Raw genomic sequence first — 25,173 nt, forward strand, 5'->3', positions numbered from 1 at the left:
GATTTACTCATCCCTTTCTGGTTGTGTGCACTGTGATTATCAAATGAGGACATGTCCAGGTCTGATGGCATGAACCTTTCACAAGTCTGATAACCTAAACCTTTTCAATTCTAACACACTGAAGATTTCAGTCGTAATGTTTTTAGTCTTAGAAACTGCACAAAGTGGAAAAAAAGCATTGCTGCTTCAGTGACTGGTTTTATCTGAACTGAACTGAACTAAAATCCAGTAAGAGAAAAACTAAAACTTACTTCTGGAACCAACCTGTGAATCATCTCAACAAGTCTTTTGTGTTTTCTGAACTGAACTAAAATCAAACCTAATGCCTTGATGTGTTTAATCTGATTGTCATACACCCAAATATATAAACCAGTTATTCCATACACTCAAAGGGTTTTCCTAATGTGCTGATACAATGACTTTAAGAGGTGCATTTTGTCCTGGGTTTTTTTTTGAAGAGAGGTTTTAAGTCAGAGGTGAGAGCTGTCTATTAAAACTCATAAAGTAAACAACTTGTGAGGCTTTGGCTTTTTTTAAAAGTTGGAATAATAGAGGCAGCTACAATGGGAGGGGCAAGCTCCCCCAGAACCAGGATTTTCAGTTTTAGCTTTTCAGCAGCAGTTGCTGGCATCTTGAAGCTGGATGTGGTAGCTGGTTTTCCTCTTTCAAATACAGCTATAAGCTGGGTTTTCTCTTGCTGTAGAATTTCATGAGAAGTAATCTGTTTTACTGAATTTGCCTTTGTCAAAGGTGCGTTTATGGGATGTTACTTTAATGGAACATTTACTGTTTAGTAGCTGTATTCAGAAAGTTTATAGCCTTAAATGTTGTCTTTAAACATTTAGACTAAAACGTAATTTTGAATTATAGAATACATTTGCTGCACACTAGAAAAAAAAGTACGGCAAGGAAGGATAGAATAATTAAGGACATTTGCCTTAACATCAGTGAATTTGTACAAACAGGACACCAAGTGATAATATTCATGGCTGTTCCTTTCTGAAATTAATAAACAATGTTAAATTCTGGCCTCGGAAAGAAATTTGGTATCAATTAACTTCTCTCCCGAATTATCGTCCTTTGCTATTATCTGTCTAGTTCAGAACATGCAGTGCTTTTGTTAACTTTTGTGTTTGTGACAGGAATGACTTTGTAAATCTGTATATAAAAATAGTCTGTTTTTGATTGTACAAAAATAGCCAGGGCATTTGAAAGAAGAGCGATTTCTACTTTCTTGGATTAATAGAATCCAGTTAGCTTGACTTACAGGTATCAGTGTTATGTTGTAACAGTGATGCTATTAGTAAATGAAGGGGATGGTTAAAATTAAACTAAATTGTCTGTAAGAGTTTTTTTAAATTCCAGACCACCAAAGAGGACAAACCATGAGAGAGGCTTACAGGTTGAGTTCATAAGGAATTCCCTGGGCCGTCTCAAATTTGTACTTTATCAGTATGATCTGTCATTCTGTTAAATTTTCCAATAGACTAAAGTTATTCCAATTTCTTCTTTCTTATTTGGCATGTTAATGATAGTATATGACTGAAGAGTGTTTTACTTCAAATCTGGTTGTTTGACTAATCAAATTGCATTAGCAATGCAACACCCGGCACTTGCCTTTAAAATTAGAAAACATTAGGGTTTAGGATATCTTCTTAATATATTTTGAGGGAGTTTGGTCAGGTCCATAACACTAAGCTGATGATTGCAGTTATATGTCTTCTTGAAACTGGTACATTTAGGTGACTGTACTAGTATGATTTTCTGACCTTTAAAAAAACCTTGGTACTAAACAAAAAGTGCTAACCCGCATACATTTATCATTTACCAATCAAATTAAATTCCTAAAATGTTAAATAGGTCTTTTAAATATGTTTCATCTCAATGGCTAGCATGAAATATATGGTAAAGATAACACAGGTAGCTCTTCAATAATGCAATGGTAGTCATTCTTGTGCAACCCCACATTATAGGAAAATCGCACTTTAGAAACAGCACTTGAAGTATTGGTAATGTAATCATGTTATAACCAACACATGCCAAAAGTTCACAGTTTAGGAAGTGTCCTCAATTCAGCAATGATGTTATAGTGAATTCATTATAGAGCAAGATGACCTGTAGAGGGCAGTGTTCTGTGGAGGTCACTGACAATAGAAAATCGTTTAAAATATCTGACGTCATTAGATGATTTGACCACAGGAAGATGTTTGAGAAATGGCTAGTTATGCAACTTGTGTATTCAGTTCTACATTTATTGATATACTTCTGAATAGTAAAGGTTTGAAGGAGTAGGAACCTGTAAGAATTTGATGAGAATAAGCATGAAAAGCAGGAGTATGTAAATTCTTAAATAGGTTGAGGAAGACACTGCTAACATGACAGGTGAAGACTCAGAGAAGAAGGAAGATTTTGGAAGATTTTTGTACGTGAGAGATTTTGGGCCTAGAGAAAAGGGCTATTGCTTCCAAGAAAACAGTGATAATATTGACGTTGGGTTCCAAAGCCACAATAGACAACAGGAAGGATGATAATGTGATCTGAAATGACCTTGTTGGAAATAGAAACTGTAGAGATGGCAAAGACTTAAGTTGTGGCAAAGTGAAAGGTTTAGCTATGGATTTTTATTAGCTTTTTGTATTTACCACTTCCTCCCTGGAGAATGAATTGTTAACTGTCTGTTAGAATATCACATATTCAGAGGTGTCTTTAGATATGGCCAGAATTTTTGGAATGGCCACAATGTTAAATTTACGTGCTCCTCCTCCAGAAAACTTTTCATCCTCATCAGCACCACTCACTTAAAAGATGGATCCATACAGCTCTTTTCTCCCCACATTCTTGCCACCCAATTACATGTACATCTTGCATTACTGGAAAGAAGAGAGAAAATGGATGAGTAGCATGACCAATAAGAATGAAAACGATTATCCCAACTTTAACCTAGACAAATTGTCAGAGTTTGGGATTGCTATACGAACACATAGGTTAGTAGATAGATACAGCATAATTGTGTGCAGCGAAGCTTATTTAACATTGTAATGAGCCTTGGTCAAGTCCTGCGAAAAAAATAGGTGACATATTCAAACTGCATACGATCAATCAGCTATCACACAGGATGATTAACTGGATACTGAAAGTACTATGTTAGTGCCAGATGACAACTGCATATTTACAATACATGGTATATATTCTTCCAACAATAACAGACAGCACACTACAAAGTGAAACTACACAGCCAAATTATGACAACTGTCAAAGAACAAGGTTTGATCATGTCTTACCAAAGCATTATCTTAATATGTAGAGATAGCATGTCTAGATGCTTTGGTGTACATTAACCAGAAAAGGGCTCCTATTCTTTAAAGGTAAAAGTGGGAGGGAATATATTATTTAGTGGATACCAGATCAGACAGCCAGTGTACCATTAAGACAGTTAGATGACACATGATGTCTGATGTTCCAGTATAAAGGTACCCACATCAATTTCAGTAACCATTGTTATTATAACAATAGCTGTAATCAAAGTAACAATCTTTTTAAAGATATGGCATGTTTTTTTCCATATAATCAGTAAACACAAAACTCAGACTATGTTTGTGACATTAGCATAGTGCAAATAGTTAGCGTTAATAAACTTCAAGACATCTGTTTCAACAAGAACCCTTTCTTTGTGGTATATGTTACAAGGGCTAAAATGTGGGGAATGCTCAGATGGTATCATATTGGCAGTGGTATTTTACACAGAAACTACATGAAGGGGTTACGATACAGAATATTTTTAATGGGAACCTAATTGTTTATCTTGTAATTTGAACTCTGTAATACCGTAAATTAAATGTCAATATTTAATGTATGTAATAATTGCTGTTTTGCTACAGGCTAACTTTACTGATATCCAGACCCAAGCAATGTACCATTTGAAACAATTGTTCAAACCTGATATGCTACTCAGGGGTCAATATACCATACCTATTATGAAGTTTGAGGGGAAAAGGTGGGTATGAATGTCTTTTTTTTTGAAAAAAGGGCATTTTCACCCCATTACAGTCTCTCCTTTAAAATACACTGTATTGATTATATTGTTTGAAAATATTTACTGTGTTTTGCTTTTTCTTTATCAGTTTCCTGTTTTCTTCTTATTTCTCTCTATTCTGTGACCAAAATTATCTGATCTCAATTCTGATGCTATTTTTAAATGTAATTTTTCTGATACTGAGACATACATAAAATGGTAAATTGATATTAATTTTGTTTCAATTTAATATTAATTGATTACATTGACATCTGTGTGCTGCTAGTTGTTTCATGTATTGTATTAACTCATTGAATTCATGCTGGTAATTTTATTAACTTTTGCTAGTATTTTGATAATTTAACAAAGTTAGTTCATAAGCCTCTGAAGTTTAATTAATTTAAGCGTGCCATTACTAAATATTCTCAATGGTCTTAAGACAGTTATTGTTTGGAAAAATGTAAGAAAAGGAGATGTTCACCTCTCCAACTACTGATCGCATTCATGAAGGTAAAATAATCTGACTTGATGAGTCAGATTAATATCATTATCAACAAAAATATGGTACATATATCTATTTACAAATGTAGTATTTATTTTAAATGTTTAAAATAAAATGCAAGTCAATTCTTACAACACACGGTCAAAGATAGACTCTGTCAGATATCTTAATGAAAAAAAGATATAATTCACACCACTGAACTTGCTATCAGTTTGCTGTGTAGTATTGCACATTTGGCTAAATGCTTTGCTCAGAACAAGTCCCTGCATCTTTAAGAAGCAGAGATTTTATTTATTTTCCTAATTTCTTCCATTAAGTATTGATGCTCATTCATTCTCTGAATTTTGAATCCAATCATGCAATGCATAACTAGCCTCCATTCTTCATTAGGAGACTTTGTTGTTTATTTCTTGTGACTGATCTATTTTACATAATGGCTTCCACTGTGCTTCTTTACTATGACTTCTTCATACTTAGTCTATACACTTTTTCTCCTGCTTCACAGTCATGTATGCGACCATGGCTAATCTTCCACATATGTATGTACAGTATATTATCTGCATTAACAGCAGAATCGTGTACCTAATATTCTTAAATACAGCACAATCTAACTGGAATTGAGGTCCATTGTTATTTGCCTGCCCACTTGCAGAATTCTGCATTTTCATCAACAATTTGTCATCCAGACTTTATGACAGATTTGGGAATATGAAATGTAGTAAAGGCATGTTAAAACTACTTTAGATTTTGCAATATAAACCCTGATTGTTAAGAAGGAACAATCATCAACAGCAGTCACCATTTCAATGCAAGTCGAGACACAGAAGCCTAGACCTCAGATTGCAGACAGCAAACTATTTCATTCTTTCTACTCTCTGTTCATCCAGTGATTGGGCCTCCCTTGGATCTGTGTAACAGCTTTTTCTGCATTACTTACTGTATTTATCCCCAGGAGAGGAGCTTGGCAGGGGATCAAACCAGTACAGGAGATGACTTCAGTCATTTACAAAATCAGTATCAGATGGGCATGTGTTTTTCAAGTAATGAAAACCAACTGTTTCCTATCTGAAAGTTGAAATACAACTTCAATAATATTAATCACAAGTACAAAATAAGCGCAAGATTGTTAGTATAGGTGGTAAGGAATCTCTGAACATATAGATGAGAAAATATCTAACTAGCAAGAAGGGTGAAGTGCAATGCAAAGTATTGGTGATCTATATGATTCTGTCTGTCTCTTCCATGTGTGTTGATAGGATTCCAGAGTTCAACTTCTCTGGAACCACTCATTTTGTTCTGGGAGGGGATTGTGAGGAAGATGTGAAGTAAGCTTGGAGCAGTTCATAGTTTGTGTTGGCCCTCCCAAGGATTAATTAGTGGTGTACAACCTACAAATTAGCAACAGGAGGAGGCTATTTGACCCTTTGAGCCTCCTGCCCCATCCGATAAGATCATAGTTGATCTGATTGTGACCTTAACTCCATAGCCCACCAACCCCCTGAAAACTGCTGCAACTTTTCCAATCTATATATCAACTTTCAGATGATTTAAGTCAACAAATTGTGACAGCCTTGCAATCAGGGGAGAAAATCTTTCACTGAAAGGGTAGGAGTAGGAGTGTGATTAAATGTAGAGCTCTTTTAAAGAGCTTTTCATCAATGATATGCTAATGGCTTCCTGCTGTAGTGTTATATGTGAGGTGGGGGGCAAATGTGGGACAGGCAGATAATGGTCATTCAGTTTGAAAAAACTATGACTGGCCAATTGGAATTGCTCTGGCCCTTGTTCTGTCTGCTTTGTGGTCATTGAGTGGTGGGTCTTAATTTGCTGATTGCCACTTTCCTTCAATGTAGTTGGGTTTATTAGCCAGGTTTCCACAGGCATTGGCTGCCCTCTCCTGGGATCTCATCATGCCTGAGCATTGAGTGTGGGCTGGACAGTCTGAGATGAAGCCAGATATCAAATTTGCCTGAGCAGTTTATTCCTTCATGGAATTTGGGTGTTCCTGGCAAGGGCAGCATTTGGCCTGTTCATTTCCATATGCTGTTGTGGTGAACATTTCTTGCCAGTCTCTAATTGTCCTTGAATTGAGTGGTTTGCTTGACTATTTCAGAGGGCAATGCAAAAGTGCATTCATCAGTGTAAAAGACAGTCTGAAGCATTCGCAACAATCTTCGCCTGAACTGCCAATTTGATGATCCATCTCAGCCTCCTCCAGAGGTCTCCAGCATCATAGATACCAATTTGATTCACTCCACATGATATCAAGAAATATTTGAAAGTACTGGATACTGCAAAGGCTATAGGCAATAGGACTGAAAACTTGTGCTCCAAACCTGATGCTCCCCTAGCCAAGCTCTTCCAAAACAGTTACAACACTGGCATCTACCTGACAATATGGAAAATTTCCCAGGTATGTCATGTATACATACAAAAAAGCCAGCCTGTCCAATTATTGCCCCATCAGCCTTCTCTTGACCATCATTAAGGTGATTGAAGGAGTCATCAACAGTGCTACCAAGCAGCACCTGCTCAGTAAAAACTAGGTCACTGCTGCCCAGTTTAGGTTCTGTTAGGGTCAGCCAGCTCCTGACCTCATTATAGTCTTTGTTCAAACGTGAACAAAAACGCTGATTTCCAGGGGTGAGTTTAGAGTGACAGCCCTTGAATCAAGGCCACATTTGACTGAGTGTGGCATCACGGAGCTCAAGCAAAACTGGAATCAGTGGGTTTGGGGGAAAATCTGTCTGTTGGTTAGAGTCATATCTGGCCCATAGAAAGATGGTTGTAGTGCTTGGAGGTCAGTCATCTCAGCTCCAGGACATTGCTGCCTGAGTTCCTTGGGGTAATGTCCTAGACCCAACCATTTTCAGCAGATTGATTATTGATTTTCCCTTTATCATAACATCAGAAGTGGGGATGTTCACCAATGATCACTATTCTCGACTCCTCAGATGCTGAAGCAGTCAATGATCAAAAGCAACAAGATCTGGACAATATCCTGGCTTAGGCTGACAGGGGCAAGTAATATTCATGCCAGGCAATAACCATGTCCAATAAAAATTTGGATAAATGTGAGGTGTTGCATTTTGACAAAACAAACAAAGCCAGGACCTATGTAGTTAATGATAGGGCCTGGGTAGTTTTGTTGAACAAGAGACCTAGGGGATCAGGTATGTAGTTTTTTGAAAGTTACATCACAGGTAGTTAGGGTGGTTAAAAAGGTGCAGAGTATGCTTGCCTTCATTGCTCAGACCTTTGGATATAGGAGTTGCAACATCATGTTGAAGTTGTACAGGACATTGGATGAGGCCACTTTTGGAATACTGTGTACAATTCTGGTTGCCCTGTTACAGGAAGGATATTATTAAACTGGAAAGGGTTCAGAAAAGATTTACCAGGATGTTGCCAGGAGAGGAGAGTTGTAAGGATTGGCTGGATAAGCTAGGATATTTTTCGTTGGGGTGACCTTATACAGGTTTATAAAATTGTGAGGGGCATAAATAGGGTGAATAGCAAAGGTTGTTTCCCTAGGATGGGTGAGTTTAAAGCTAGGGGGCAAATTTTTTAAGGTGAGAGGAAAAACTTTTAAAAGGGACCTGAGGGGCACTTTTCCACACAGAGTGTGGAATGAACTGTGTAGAAATGGCACATGCAGGAACAGTTACAACATTTAAAACACATTCAGATAGGAACATGAATTGGAAAGTTTGGAGGGATATGCTCTATATGCAGCAAATGAGACAAGTTTAGTTTGAGAAAATAGGTCGGCATGGACGAGTTGAACCAAAGAGACTGCTTCCATGCTGTACGACTCCATGTATCTATGAGATCATGATGGTGTAGCATCCACCAAATTGGTTTGAAAGAATGTGAGACTGTTAATTCGTGGCATGCAGACCTTTATGACATCATTTCTTGCACATACCAAATTTCCCTTGAAAAGATTGTGATGAGCCACTGACAGTCTGTGAACTGCATTTCAGGCCATAGGATTTTGATCCAACAAAAATGAAGGAATGCTGACTTTTGTGTCAGCCATGGTTCAGTTGGTAGAATCCTTTCCTCTGAGTAAAAAGATGAGGCTTCAGTTCCCATTCCAGGAGTTGAAATCACAAAAGTCTACCCAGATCCTCCAGTAAAGTAGCTCTCGGGCAGACCCATATATATTGAGAGGGATAACAAGATTTATGAGGACAAAATCGTCTAGACTGGAGCTTGTGGATTCAGATCCTGTATTTGGGAATTGTTGCAAAGAAACTTCAAATTTCATACTTCTTGCAGGACGAAAGTTTTTAAATATTGTGGAAATTTTGGATAGAATCTTATAGGAGTCAGAGTTACATAGGTTATGGTGAGAGTGTGGCAGAATCACTCGAGTAGTCCAGCCAAGGCTGTCTCGACATTGAAATCATTTTGCACCATCTTCAATGTTTATGACAGCTGGCCCAGAGAGTTTCTTGTGCGGTAGCTGTGAGTTGCCAATTAACAGTTAAACATCTTGTCGGTGGACCAAACCAACTCATTAATATTCAGCTTTCTATCTTGCCAAACATATCAAGCAAGCTAGACATCAAGAAAGCTAAACATGAAAATGACAGTGAATATCTGGTGGATTCAGCTTGCCATTTATTCCAAAGGACCTCTGTGTTGCATATGACCAAAGTACAGTTCAGACCAAAATCCATAGGCACCAGCTCCACACGCACTTCATCCACAGACATTGGTATCTGGCTTGTAGTAACCACTCATGACCATTATGGCACCTGTCTGATATATTTGCAGACCTTAGACTTAGAAAGCTCAGACTTACATTGCATGATGCATTAGCATCTAAAGTTAAAAGGCTGCAGCAGGAGCTCTCAGGAAAGACTCAGCTCAAGGACTGATCCCTTGCTCTTGTAGCACCAGCTCACTTCACAATTATCTCCATGTTAACATCATCCATGTTTTGCATTGACTTGTCTTGTCATGCCTATTAACATAGTAACATTTCAGCCAAAGCCAAAGGCTATTAGTGCTGACGTACTGTGGTGTTCATTAGTGCAGACACACAGAAAGGCTGCTTGTCAAAGAACAAAGAACAAAGAAACTTTACAGGCCAGGAACAGGCCCTTCAGCCCTCCAAGCCTGAACCAATCCAAGTCCACTGTCTAAACCTTTTGCCAAATTCCTAAGCATCTGTATCCCTCTGCTCCTCAACTACTCATGTATCTGTCCAGGCGCATCTTAAATGAATCTACCATGCCTGCCTCTACTACCTCTGCTGGCAACACATTCCAGCACCAACCATGCTCTGTGTAAAGTACTTGCCGTGTGTATCCCCCTTAAACTTTTCTCCTCTCACCTTGAAAGCATGACTGCTCATTATTGAATCCTTCTCACTGGGAAAAAGCTTATCTCTATCTACCCTGTCTATACCCTTCATGATTTTGTAGACCTTAATCAGGTTCCCCCTCAATCTCCTTTTTTCTAATGAAAACAATCCTAACATACTCAACCTGTCTTCATAGCTAGCATCTTCCATACCAGGTAACATCCATGTAAACCTTCCCTGCACCCTCTCCAAAGTATCCACATCCTTTTGATAATATAGCAACCAGAACTGTACACAGTATTCTAAATCAACTGAACCAATGTCTTGTACAGTTTTAACATGACCTGCCAGCTCTTATACTCAATACCCCATCCGATGAAGGCAAGCATACCACATGCCTTCTTGACCACTCTATCCACCTGTGCAGCAAGGGTACAATGGACCTGAACTCCTAGACCGCTCTGCTCATCAATTTTTCCCAAGGCTCTTTCATTTACTGTATAATTCGCTCCAGAATTAGACTTCCCAAAATGCATCGCCTCACATTTGCCTGGATTGAACTCCATCTGCCACTTCTCCACCCAACTCTCCAATATATCTATATCCTGCTGTATTCTTTGACAGTCCCCTATGCTTTCTGCTACTCCACAAATCTTTGCGCCATCTGCAAACTTGCTGATCATAACAACAGTGCCCTCTTCCAGATCATTTATGTACATCACAAACAACAGTGGACCTAGCACTGATCCCTGTGGAACACCACTGGTCACCTTTCTCCATTTCGATAAACTCCCTTCAACTACTACTCTTTATCCTCTATTGCTCAAACAGTTCTTTATCTATATAACTAGAACACCCTGCACACCATGTGACTTCACTTTCTCCATTAGTTTACCATGGGGAACCTTATCAAATGCCTTACTAAAGTCCATGTATATGACATTTACAGCCCTTCTTTCATCTATCAACTTGGTCACTTCCTCAAAGAACTCTATTAAGTTGGTAAGGCACGATCTCCCCCACACAAAACCATGTTGCCTATCACTGATAAGCCCATTCATTTCCAAATATAAATAGATTTTATCCCTCAGTACCTTGTCCAGCAACTTTCCCATCACTGACGTCAGGTCATGCACCTCGTTGGAACCTGTCCTGGCAGGTGGCAGGGACATCCTGATCACCATCACCAGAACCTCCATTAATGTTCAGGTCATCTGTGATCTCTGTAACCACTTCCTGGTGATGTGTCCCCGATATCCTGACAGTTGCCATGACTCCTATATCGTGGACCACTCTTGAGTACCTATGTGTTTGAAGGTTAAGGTGCTTTACAAGGCTAATTACCGAGTGACCACAGCTCATGACACAATGTTGCAGTGCCCTGACTTGTGCAATGCCACCCATGATTCAAATAGGGTGATTGTGGAGTAGACAATAGGGCTACTGAAGATGTGGTTCTGCTGCTTGGATCAGTCTGTGGAAGACTCCCCTGTATAATTCACACAGACTGTGTCACATCATTGTGGTATGTTGTGTTCTGCAGAGTTGAAGCAGACAATGAGATGATGTGAAGGATACTGAGGAATTGGGGCAATGGGAGCAGTCATTTGTGGAGAAGGAGGAGGAGGAGAAGAAGGAGGACAAGGACATTGGAGAAGAAGAAGCTGTTTATTGATCATGATGTCAAAATCTAGTTTATATTATTTGGGTGAACTTCAGCCTTGATTGGTTTTGTTTGCATTCACTTTTGCTTTCTATAACTAAAATCTCATGTTTATATTTCACCAAACGTTCCCCTATTGGATGAAGACACGTTTCAGGTCTACAGTGGACACTGGGGTTGTAGTGGAGCTGAATTAAAGGACGTTCAGATGAGATATAGGTAAAGACAGACAGAGTGTGTGGTAGAGTTAAACAATACCGAGGGTGAGAGAATGGAGTTGTATAGGGAGTATAGATTATGCCACCACAGGTATTTCTCAACAGTAAATAGGACCTCACTAAAGCCAAGATTACCAAAATAACTTCTGTGCTTGCTGTCATCAGAGTCATAATTTTATGAAGACGCCATGAGTCTGTCAGAAGAACTGGGCAAAGAGGAGCTTTACTGATGGTGACTGATTAGAGTCTCAACTGGGATAGCAATTTTAATAATGGCAAGCTTGCTTCCCTGAGCTGTTGACCCAATCAAAGGACAGTTAGCAATTGGTCTCAGCAGTGCCTCTGAATGAAGTGGCTGTTGTAGACGCTGCAACAAGGAGAAAGCACTTCCATGTTTAAGCATCTTTAAAGAGTCAATAAACATTTTTAGTACCATATCAAGCAGGCAGGGCTGTCTAGTCAGAATGGTGCATGCTCTTGTAGTGGTGCAGGCACTTGAGCATGGATATTGCTGCTATCCAGGCCCCTTATGTGGGATACAGAGATTCCAAGAAGGAAGATTCTCCCCACCACCCGGAAACCATTAAATGTGTCTTATGATATCCCCAGGCAGCAGGGATCTGTTCCAATATCAGTCAATTGAAATAATGGTCTAAAATGGCCTGAATAGATCGATTAATTAGATAATTGGCTGCCCACTTCCAGACAATAGAAAGCAAAACCACTGTTATTCTGTATTATCATGCATAATGCCTAAGTCAGTCTTTCTTCATTGTACATTCTAACTCCTTTTTACCAAACCTCCCATCTCCCAACCTGTCTGTCTTCAGGGAGTTAGTAAAATGTCAGACAAGGTAACTCAGCATAAACTAAAGATTGACATGAAATTTCCTGATCTAAATAACTAGTACCACTCTGGATAGTATTTTTCACCAATAGACCATCAGGAATCATTTTATTTTTGGATTGAACCTTGGAATATTTGAAGATTTGCAGAACATTGCATACTAATCTAAGTTCAAAAATGTCTTGTCTTAATGTTATTTTTACAGTTATTATGCAATTGCTATAGAGCTCGAAAGCATCTTTCACACAATGCAGAAGTCTAAATGGTGGAAAATAATTCATGATGTAATCCCTCTGCTCAAATCTGATAAGCTACCATTAAATGGAACTCAGTTGAATGAACAATTAAAGAAAAAATTTGGTCATAAACAGACCTTAAAATGCAAGGTACTAAGAATTCTGGTGTTTTGCTGCACAGAAGTATAAATGCAATAAAGTTTCATTTCTTTATATCTCATGATAATTGTGATAAATCTGCTATGTTGGCATTTTGGATGCATGTGATTTGTGATGGAAAGATTTTGAGCAGTTACATAGAAATTAATGTAAATTGCCACCTTACTATCAAATGACACTTATCAAATAGCACTATTTGTAATTCTACCTATTTCTAAAAATATTTCAGTTATCCAAAGTAAGGCTTTGTTTTAGATTAGAAACATGATCAGTGAGTTCTCGGTCATTCAATGTATAGCATTTTTGGTTCCTGTTTTATCTTGGGATACAGATGTTTCTAGAAAAGCCAGAATTTATTGTCCATTTATACTATCTTCTTAAACTGTTGTATTCTATGTGTGAATGTAACTCCATACATTTGTTAAACGAAAAGTTTTAGGATTCTGACTGAACAACATTTGCAATAAATTATAGGCAATAATACTGAGCCATTGATTACCCTAAGTTGTGTCCAGTTAAGTATTATCAGTTGAAGTGACTGGAAATTGCAAGGTATTTAGCACATTCTTGATCTCTGCCTGTAATTCTAAAATTACATTATATGTCTTTCCAAAAATTTTATGTTTATTAGCAAGGATGTCAGAGCATCATCTTGTGACCATTTGTGCATGTCAATGTGTAGGAAGAAAAGCAAATTTAACTACTCTCTTTTAAGTCACCTCCATTTAATACACAGATTTTGATTTGATTTTTAACTGTCATGTGTACCAAGATTCAGTGAAAAATATTGACTTACATGCTTTATAGACAGACCAGGTGTGATATCTGTCAGGCAAGGCAATGAGAATGTGATTGAGAATTCTCTCGCAGAAACATATTGGGTTGAGAGATTTCAATGAGCCAACCAAGATGTTTAGATTGAATGCAATCTTTCAAATTTGTGTCCTCGTCTGCCATAGTCATGTAACCTCTTCCATGCTGCATACACTCTTTAAAGAGACATTTTAAGCTTAACACCAATAAAGTCCTGATGTTGAACATGAGTGTCATACATCGAAAACATAAGATATATTTTTTGAGAGAGAGAAAAAGCTGAAATTATGGTCTAACATTTGGTTGTACATGTTGGTGGACTGACTTTCAGAGATGGCTGTGCCTCTGGGAATTGTTGAACAACAAGGGGAGCACGACTGTAACAGGCAGTCTTTTGGAAGGTATTGAGCAGCTGGATGTGTTTTTCACCACTAAAAATAATCTTGAAGATCCAATCAAGTTGTAAATCAAGCAGTAAGGGATGGGTGAGAAATGATATTTTGGAACAAAGAAGGCCTGAAAGCGTCTGAGACAATTAGAAGTTTGCTCGTTTCAGCAAAACCAAAGGATTACGATGCTGGAGGATATTTCTATTAAGCTTGAGTCGCAATATAATCCCAAACTATTGAAGCTTGCAGGAAGCTATGTTTCAAAACAATGAAGCAATTGCTGAAGTGGATATTGGGAGTTTATTGTAACCCCAAAAAATCTGCTAACTCATTATTATATTGGACAATTCAAAGGGAGAGTTTTGGTGACAAATTTATTTGTGGTATCAAGCATGCTCTGTCATATTCATGGATATGTAGAATGGACACTTTCCTTTTAAAAACAAAATGGAGATTGGACAAACTGCTTTGAAACAAATGGATTTGAGAGCTCAGGTGACCTCTCTGCTGAGTTCTCCCATAACTGAGGATTCGGACATCTGTGAAGTCTCCTCCTACATGAGTTGTTTAATTGTCCACCACAATTCACAATTGGATCTGATAGACTTCCAGATCTTTGATCTTATTCATGAGTTGTGGAATTGTTTAGCTATTTTATTGCATTTTTGGTATACTGCTTGGCATATAATTAGTGTAGCTTCACCACCTTGACACCTCGTTCTTATGTATGCCTGGGGCTGCTCGTGGCCTGCCCTCCTACATCCTTCATTGAACTCCTCCCACTATGCCATAACCCTGCATGGGTTTATCCAGTCAATGGATAAAGATATACTCAGGAGTAGTGAGAGTGTCATAGTGTCACAGAGATGTACAACATGGAAACAGACCCTTTGGTCCAACTCGTCCATGCATGCCAACCATCCTAACGTAATTTAGTCCCATGTGCCAGCACTTGGCCCATATCCCTCTAAACCCTTCCAATAACATACACATCCAGATACATTCTGAATATTGTAATTGTACCAGCCTCCACCACTTCCTCTGGCAGCTCTTTCCACACACGTGCCACCCTCTGAGTGAAAAAGTTGCCCTTTAGATCTGTTTTTTATCTTTCCCCTCTCACCCTAAACTAATGCCCTCTAGTTCTGACTTCCCCATGACAGGGAAAAGACCTTGTCTATTTATCCTATCCATGCCCCTCATAATTTTATAAACCTCTATATGGTCAACACCGATTCTTATGGCACATAATTGGTCACAGGCCTCCAGTCTAAACATCACCCTTCCACCACCAGCCTTTGTGGTCTACCTTTGAGCCAGTTCTGTATCCAAATGAGTAGTTCACCTGGTATTCCATGAGATCTAACATTGCAGAATGCTTTACTGAAGTCTGTATAGATCATGTCTACAACTCTGCCCTCGTCAACCTTCTTTGTTATTTCAAAAAATGAATCAAGTTCATGAAACATGATTTCCTATGCACAAAGCCATGCTGAGTATCCTTAATCAGTCCTTGCCTTTCCAAATACATGTAAATCCCTCAGGATTCCCTCCAACAACTTGCCTACCACTGGTGTCAAGCTCACCAGTGTTTAGTTACCTGGCTTTTCCTTACCACCTTTCTTAATAGTGGCACCTCCAGTCTTCCGGGCACCTCACCTGTGACTTTATATAATACAAATATCTCAGCAAGAGGCCCAACAATCACTTCCCTGGCTTCCCACAGAGTTTTCGGGTATATCTGATCAGGTCCTGGGGATTTATCCACTTGTATGTGTTTCAAGACATCCAGCACCTCCTCTTCTATAATATGGACATTTTTCAAGATGTCACCATCTATATCCCCACATTCTATATCTTCCATGACCTTCTTCACAGTAAACACTGATGCAAAATACATCTTTACTATCTCCCCCATCTCCTGCTGTTACACACATAGATTGCCTTGTCGATCTTTGAGGGGCCCTTTTCTCTCCCTAGTTACCCTTTTGTCTTTAATGTATTTATAAAATTTGCCAAAGCTGTCTCATATCCCCTTTTGCCCTCCTGATTTCTCTCTTAAGTATACTTCCACTGCCTTTATACTCTTCTAAGGATTCATTCAATCTATACCTGACATATGCTTCCTTCATTTTTTTGACCAAAATCTCAATTTCTTTAGTCATCATCTTTCTGCACACCTACCAGCCTTTGATGTCCAGAAAATTGTCTGTAAGATGTTACAAGAAAATGTCTGTCAGGTTGCTGCTCAATTAGTCTCTGGGACAGATCTTCCAATCTGACCACAAATCCCAGATGTTAGTTAAGTTGACTTCAGATTTGGCAAGATTGTGTGTGACACTGCCATTTTTGCTGTCTTATTCGAGTCTGCATGGTCCATGTTATGTTTGGCATGCAGGTGCCAATCTATTATAAGTGAAAATTTAACCCAATTTCTAGGAACATAGGAAAAGAACGAAGCTGTGCGGCTCATTGAGCCTGCCTCACTATTGAATATAATCACTACTGATCAAACACTTTTACTCACGCTATCCTGATAATCATGTACATTTTTGGTATTCAGAAATCTATCAATTTACATCCTAAATATCCTCAAAGACAGAGCCTATATAGCCAAAAGATTCATAACTGTCTGAGTGAAAAACGATACTCCTCATCTCAGACCTAAGTAGCATCCCCCTTATTTTTCAATTGTGCTCCAGGATCTAGGCTGCCCAAACACAAGATACATCTTGACGGCATCTAATCTGTCTACCTCTTTAAGTATTTTGTAAGTTCCAATGAGATCACCTCACATTTTCACAATTCCAGAGAATACAAACCCAGTTTGCCCAATTTCCCTTCATAAGACAGCCCCCACCATTCCAGGAACAAGTCTAGTGAAAGTTTGTTACATTCTGTCTCTGACAATAATCTTTCCTCAGATAAGGAGACCAAAGCTGCACACAGTACTCCATGAGCTTGAAGCAAGATTTCAATAGTGAAATTGTGCTGATGCAAATGCCATTCGGTGGTACTGGTTTCTTCTTTTCTTCACCCAGGATTTGGCCATTGGTCTAACAGCTGCTACCAAGAGTGGACTTGCTGCTGTCTTTTACACATACTGTCAACAAAATCCAATATCTCAACTTGGAGTTGTAGATGGATCCGGTTATGCACTAATTCATCATGCTGCAATCCACAATCATGTGTCAATCATCTGTCAGTTGACCGCAATACACCTGAAAATTAACCAGCGTTGTACTGACTATTTGTTCAATTTGGGTAAGCTCTAAAAACCATCAGGTTTGTTTATGAGTAACATTTTCTTGAATATTACAATGACATAAAAAGACAAAAAGTTATCCATGAATGAAGAGTGTGTGAGTAGATGTGTAGACCTCTTTTTTTTAAAATTGAATGATTCAATTAGTTAAATCACAGACTAAATACGTAGGCTCATTAAATCTAGGTAAGAATTGAGGGCAGCAAGCAGGATAAGAGAGCAGTTAATGAAGCACATAGTGTCCTGGGCTTGACGTAAGGTTATAGTGGAAGAGCACAGAAGTTATACTGATATTGTACAAGTCACTCGTTCAGCCTGAGCAAGAGTATTTTACACAATTTGTGCACCATACTTCAGGAAGGAATTAAGGTTTTGAGAAAATGCAGAATGATTCCAGGGATGAGTGAAGGAACTCCTCTTTATCTCAGCCTTAACATATTTTCCATTGTTCTGAGGCTGTGTCCTTTCCTTCTAGACCCTCCAGAAGGGTCCAGAAGAATACTTCCTGCATCTAGCCTGACAATCTGTGTAAGAATTTTGTATGTTTGAATGAGATCATCTTTCATTCTTTTAAACATCAAAGAATATATGCCCAATTTATACAATCATTCATATTAATACAATCCCTCCATCCCATTTGGTGAACAATCATTCCATTCCCTCTATGGCAATTATATTTATTCTTAGATAAATAGATCAAAATCACATACAATATTGCAAACTATAGTCTCAACAAGACTCTAGATAACTGCAATAAGACATAAGTCTTATGAGCAAAAGTAAGCCAATAAGCCCATAGAATCTGCTCAATGAGATTATTGATCAAGTAATGCTCAACTCCTTTCCTAGCTTTTCTTTGTTAACCTTAATTCCCTGACCGATTAAAATAATTTTATCTCAGCCTTAAATATAAAGTCCAGCTTCTATTGCCATCACAGATTCACCACCCTCAGTGAGAAGAAATTCCTCCTCATTCCCATTGCGACCCCTTACTCTTAGGTTCGGGGTCTGGTATCAGATTCTCTCAGAAGGGAACACAACCTCTCTGCATCTACCTTTAGGTGTCAAGCCTCTAAGAAGCATGTATGCTTCTCTAAGATCCAGCACTCATTCTTCTAAATTCCAACGTGTGCAACCTTTGAAACTGTATGTGGTCAGAGGTGGTTGAAGTTTTTCTCAAACAAATCTGACATTGCAAGATCCATAACCCATACCTAGGTTGAGGAAATTGAACATTCGGAGCAGCCTTTGACTCAGATCTTCCCACAAGAGAACCTCTGGCTGGTCAAAAATCCATCAGTACTGCAAGCTTGAAGGAGAGTGAAAAACCACCACGCATAAAAAGGAAACTATCTTTAAATTCTAACAGCTCAGTTTGTTGGATTAAAATAGAGGGACGGGAGTTTCCAGTAGGCTGTACACTCCAATTTGAGCAAATCAGGAAGCATTATTACTAATACTAAATCAGATTTATTAAGATCCTAATTTTGTGGTCCCAAGGAAGACAATAAAAAGAGCAAGCAAAGGAAAATCCCTCTAGGAGCTCAACTTAACACTCACCTCAATTTGTGGACATTCACATGCAGTAGGTGGAGCAAAGGCAGCTAGTTGTTGTCCTGGCAAGATCCCCAAGGAAATTAATCAACTATATTTCCTTCACAATCCTACCTTCTTACTCATATCCTTAAACTGAGTCTATTTCTTTGTAATCTCTTTACATTGTCCTCACTGCTTGGTTTCCCACCTAGCTTTATGTCAGCAGCAAACTCAAATAAAGTAAACTCAGTTCCCTCAGTTAAATCATTGAAAAGGATTTTATATATTTGAAGCCCAGCACACCTATCAAATAATATTAAAACCTGTAAAATTGAAAATTACATGTTTATATTTAGCCTTTATTTTCTGTCCATTAACGAATCCTCAGTTAAAAATCAATGTATTACCCCAGTTCTATGAACTCTAATCTTGCGAAGCAACCTCCTGTGTAGCATCCATCAATCAATTTTTTGGAATCTATAATTCTTTTGTAATCAAACTTATGTAATACTGGAGCTTCTTTCTAATTTTAGCTTGTAATTCCTTTGCTTGTAGGTCCAACTGCTTTGCATATGGCAGCCAAATGTGGGTCACTTGGTTCATTAACATGCCTACTGGCCCTGCGGGCAGATGTCACCAAGGTTGATAAACGAGGCTGGACAGCTATTCATTTTGCTGCATTTTATGACAATGTTTCTTGCATTAGAGCTCTGTATCGAAAGGATCCCAGGTTTTTAGAGTTGGAGACTTCAGCTCAGTAAGTGTTCAATAATCTACCTAACATGATTAAGTAAAAAAAGAACAAAAAACCTACAGCCTACATTGTGTTGCATATGCTTTTATATATTTATGTTGTTAATCATTAAAGTTTTATAACATTCAAATATTGTGTCCCATGATATAAATTTAAAATATTTAACATAACATTTGTTTCAGAGCCAGTTCATAATTTTGACAATTTTTATGATTTTCCTATCAAAGAGAAAGCAGACAAATATCTCTTCAGCTTTATTGACAAAATAACATTGCATTTGTGTAAGGCATTTAAAATTGTAAAATGATCAAGTTCTCAAAGGACAGTGATCAAAGAGCATAAGAATAAGAGTTGCAGTGGGCCCATAAAATCATGGTTATTCTGTTTATGACTTTAACTCCACTTTTCTATTCCCCTCTTTTACCTTTGACCTTCAAAGGACATTTGACTTCAAACTACATGAGGAAATACGAGCCCAGATAAAAGAAGTAGGTTTTACATCTTAAAGCAATACAGAGATGTCAAGAGACTTTGGGATAGTTTTAAGATTTTATATTGGGCAACTGAAGACAGTCGCATAATGCATTTAAGATTGGGGTATGGAGGAAACTGGAATTAGAGGAGCATAAAGACCTCTGATGTTTGTAAGACAATGATATTATAGCGACAAGCAGGGCTAATATTATGGAAAGATTTTAGAGTTGAGCCACACCAGAACCAATATATATCTATAAACTCAGAGTGATGGGTATAAGGAACTCAGAGCAAATTAGATGATACAGGTTTGCAGACATTTAGAAGAATCCGTGTTTAGATGAGAGGTTGGTCAGCAGTGTTTTCGAGTAATCAAGCCTAGAATTAACAAAAAGCATAGATTAAGTTTCAAAGTAGATGACTGAAGATTGGGGAAGAGTTGAGCAATGTTAGCAAGGTAGAAGTATGCTGCTTTAAAGATGTAACAGAACAAATGTGTGTTTGGGAGATTCAAGAATGACATAAAGGAATTTTGACCATTCACTGAATTTTGGAGTTAATAAAACTCAGAGCAGTTTTGAATTTTAAAGACATTTCATAACAGGGTATCTATATTAAATCAAAAATGCTGGATTGCAAGATCTCCTCCCACCTGAGTCCTCATCATCATCCTTTGCCCAGAAAATTACATATGCTTTTAAGAAAATGATGTAACTATTAATCCAGATAATGACATTTTCCTCCAGATATGTTCTGTTATTTTACTACTGGTAGTTTCTGAAGGCATTCTGCTTTTCCTTTGATTTAGATACAACTCTACTCCACTATTGCTTGCTTCAATGGCTGGTGCATTTGATTCACTTCAATATTTACTATCCCTTGGAGCCAATTTAACAAAGCTTGACAGTGAAAACAACAATGTTATTCATTTGGCAGCACTCTACTCCCATACAGAAATCCTCAAGTACATCATTGAACAGAATATTCCAGAGCTACCTGTCTGGGAACTCCTTACAGGTATGTATTTACTGCTTCAACTCAGAACTCATAAGTTTTATATGTAATAATGCAATTGATTTTCATTAATAAGAGATATCCTGAGAAAATGTTGGAATGCTTTTCATATGGGGAAAGGGTGCTTTGTTTTGACATCACAATCAAGGAAACATAAAGTCATTGAGCATGTTGCTTTGTTCCATTTATCTATCCTGTGAATCTGGGAGGAGAACTTATCATTATATTTTTAATCTACATTTTTAATTCCTGATCATCTCCCTAAGGTACTATGTCTTGTAAGGGTACATTTCCATTGACATCCACTGATACCGTTGTCTAAATGACCTCTCTTATAACTATGAAAATCAGTGCACCATTGATGCTGGTATCTACCTGAATTATCCAGTATCAGAGGAAGGCGTCTCAGCCAATAGGGGCACATCTATTTCATCTCCCTTATGAGCCAAACCAAGTGGGACATTGAAAAAAAAATCAAAGTTTGTTTCAAAATCTTTAAAACTTTTAATGATCCTATTCCAGACATCCACTGGTGCTCAGAAACACCCTGGATCTACCAGACATACTAGGACTGGTTGTATACTGATACACAATCTATCATAGACAATTGTATCATTTATTCCTACTTCCAACACTCCCATTCTCCAATCATAGCTGTCCTGGCTGTTTGTGAAGCTATCAACTAATTCAACTCCTCTCCTCATTCCCATTTCTCTTTTGAATGCTCTCTTCAAATTTTATTTTTGCATCACTTTTGAAAACTACTAGAACGACTTCGATAATCTTTGGAGAAGTACACTTTAGATCATAATAGCCAAATAATGAAACTCCTCATCTTGCTTCTGCTGATCATAATTATTCAACTATATTGGCTGTGTTTAGTGCTGGTATGATGATACACATGTGGGCTGCATCCTAACAAACCTTAACAACAGCACACCCCTTTAACTGTTTGCAATAGGCAGCTTGCTGATCTTGATCAATCCCCTCATGGTTGAAAAACTCAGAGCATCACCAAATGTGATTATTGTGCAATTGAACACCATTTATTAATAATACTGACTGCACTAAAACTTACACTGCAAACCAATTTTGGATTACCAGTCACACTTGATGTGTGATTCATTGGCTCATTCTAGAAGCTGCATTTATCAGAAGAAGTCATACTGAACTCAAAGTGTTAATTCTCATTTAACTCTCTAGTTCTGCTGCGAGACTACTGAGTTTCTCCAACAATTTCTGTTTTTATTAATAAGTCATACGTTTTGTTTTTACTGTATGGTTTCTGTGCTGGTCAGTCACTGAACACATTCAAGCAAAGTGCAAATACTCTTAACAAAAGAATACAAGTGTATCATCCATGAAAAAAACATAAAATGATGTTAATATAAATAGCAAAAAGAGAAATAAATGTCGGTATCTCGGTTCACAGATCATGATCTGGAGGATCCGGTGGACAGTGTGTTCAAGGGAGGTGCCACCCTCTTTTTTTTTCAGGGCTGCCAGAGAGGTCCACGGCCCCAAATGCTTCTAATAGAAGGAGACTGGGACCCAAGGGCAAGCCTCACAGTGAAGGGATGACCCTTTAGAATTGAGGTGAAGAGGAATTTCTTCAGCCAGAGGTGGTGAATCTGTTGAGCTCATTCCTACAAAAGGCTACAAAGAACATGTCATTGAGTGTATTCAAGACAGGTGTAGATTCGTGATAGTAAGGGGATCAAACGCTATGGAGAGAAGGCAGGAGAATGGGGTTGAGAAAAGTATCAGCCATAAATAAATGGCAGAGCAGACTTGATGAGCTAATTGGCCTAATTCTCCTCCTATATCTATGGACTTATGGTCTAAATACTACCAGTGTGAAATGAGATAGCCACCTGGTCAGTGCAGTGCTGACAGTAAAGAAATACTACCAGCACTGTTATAAGAAGATCAATGACCTTCTACTTTCCACAAGGGTAGCTACCATCATCATCTGTCTGCTAACTCACATTCACTCTTTGTCTGCTCTTGCACAGACCTTCCGCTAAGACTAATGCTCTCTCTCAATTTCCCTACTGCAAGCATTATCTATAATGTCTCCCACTCACCTCATCTAAAGTACATGATTATTGTGAAGGAGGCTTCACCTGAGCAAGACAAAGGCCGAATGATTGAACTGGAAATTTGGTTCAAGTGAGAATTTGCTGCAAAGGGGTGATGGGGTGATTTAACTAAGTTTTACTGCAAGAAGTAGATGTTCCAAGCAAGAGCTGTTTGGGAGAAGAAGGTGTGGATGAAGAGGCTGATCTGCAGTGTCATGAAGTTGTGTGTATAAATGGCAAAATTGGCTGATCCAAGATGGCGGTGATCTGAAAAGATCACATTGCAGAGCTCTGCACCACTTCGCAAGCGGGACGAAGTCCTAACCTGCACTACTCAGACCACAATATCTTGGGACTTCACGACCTTTCCAGAGTCCCAGGATATCACCAAATAAACTGTTAGATAGCAACTTAAGCTCAGTTTTTGCTCCAGGAATGTGAAGAAGGGAAGGGGTACGTCCAAATCTGGGCTGTGGCCCAGCCTGCAGGATCCTCAGGCTCTATTTCTTAACAGGTTCTGGTAAAGGAGCTCGCGAAAACTCAAAAGATGTGTGGAAGGCAGATGGAGGAGAAGCTGATCCCAATCTCTACAGCAACAAGCTGGAAGACTTTGAGAAAAGGATGATTGAGATAAAGCTCAGAGTCACAGTGGTAGAAGCTGATACCAGTTCCTCCAAAGATAGGATCCAGGCCCTGGAGACACAGGCCCGTAATTTGCTTGACCAGGCTGATGATCTTGAGAACAGGGGTAGGAGAAAAAAATATTTGAATTGTCGGTCTGGCAGAGGATAAGGAAGGTGAGTGACCAGTAGAATTTATTGAGGACAGCATGTTGAAATTTCTTAACTTGGAGGCTCAAATGGGAAGTTTGAAGATTGAGAGGACTCACCAGGTCACAGCGCGAAGGCCAGGTCTGGACCAACATCCTTGTCCTGTCTTGGTGCAGTTTCATCACTATAGAGATAAAGACAGAATCATGGAAGCTTCCAGAATCCAGGGGAAGGAGCTGAAGGCCCCAGTTTATGAGGGCTCTAAGATCATTTTCTTCCAGGACTTCTCAGCGGCGCTCATCCAGAAAAGAGATTCCTCTAATGGCATCAAAAAAAGACTGAGGGAGCTCGGATTCCAGCACTCTTTTAGTATCCAGCGGTGCTTCGGATCACGTTAGATGGATCCGTACATCTTTTTAATATGTTGGAGAAGGCAAGAGATTTTGTGGACAAATTAACTTAATCTGAACAATTTACTATGTACAAATAGTAGTGTTATTTAGGTACATCTCTTATTTAAAAAGAAGAAATCTGATCGGGGCTTTCTTTTCCTTTTTTTATTGGTAATAATCTGCTCTAAACCATGCTCAGGGGCAGCTGGGATGTTTACTTTCAATTTCTAAGTTAAATTATATGAAGGGATGGGTAGAGTACTTTTTTTTCAAAATTTCTTTGTTCATATTGTTTTTCCGTGGTGTATTTTCTTTCTTTGGTGTTTGTGTTTGTGGTGCGGCTCTTGCTAGGAGAAGAGAAAATGGTTAGGATGGCTAGATGCCTACTTACAGGCAGTTTATGCTTGGTTTAGGTATTAAAATGCCCTGGCTGCTGTTTTGGCAGTGGGATGGGAAGTTGAGTTTTGGGATGTGTCGATGCCCACTTTGGGCAGGGGATGAGTTCCCCTGTTCAGTGCCATTGGTACTTTACATGTTTTTTTTTGGTGTATATAGTCTTTGATAGCTTTTAGGTTTGTTAGTGGCCTTAGTTTATGTAGTTTTTACGTTTGATGGATCTTGCAACACTCAGGCTTGGCAATTTGTAATTTGAGTTCCTCCTCTCTCGAATCTAAATGTTCCAGCAGAAGGTTATGAATTGATTAAATGGTGTACCTGGAACATCAAGAGGA

The 25,173-nt window shown here is 38.5% G+C and overlaps 1 protein-coding gene across 1 annotated transcript in view; it reads left to right on the forward strand.

Moving 5' to 3' along the window:
• The window catches only part of ankar (ankyrin and armadillo repeat containing), a 155,555-nt gene that overhangs the window by 47,067 nt on the left and 83,315 nt on the right, over positions 1 to 25,173 (forward strand). Inside the window, 5 exon segments of the mRNA XM_060828124.1 lie at positions 3,879 to 3,994; positions 12,765 to 12,945; positions 17,198 to 17,441; positions 19,513 to 19,714; positions 20,994 to 21,202. Of these exon segments, the coding sequence (XP_060684107.1) occupies positions 3,879 to 3,994; positions 12,765 to 12,945; positions 17,198 to 17,441; positions 19,513 to 19,714; positions 20,994 to 21,202 (952 nt within the window).

This window comes from Hemiscyllium ocellatum, chromosome 7 (genome assembly GCF_020745735.1).
Source record: "Hemiscyllium ocellatum isolate sHemOce1 chromosome 7, sHemOce1.pat.X.cur, whole genome shotgun sequence".
In the NCBI taxonomy this organism is placed as follows: domain Eukaryota; kingdom Metazoa; phylum Chordata; class Chondrichthyes; order Orectolobiformes; family Hemiscylliidae; genus Hemiscyllium; species Hemiscyllium ocellatum.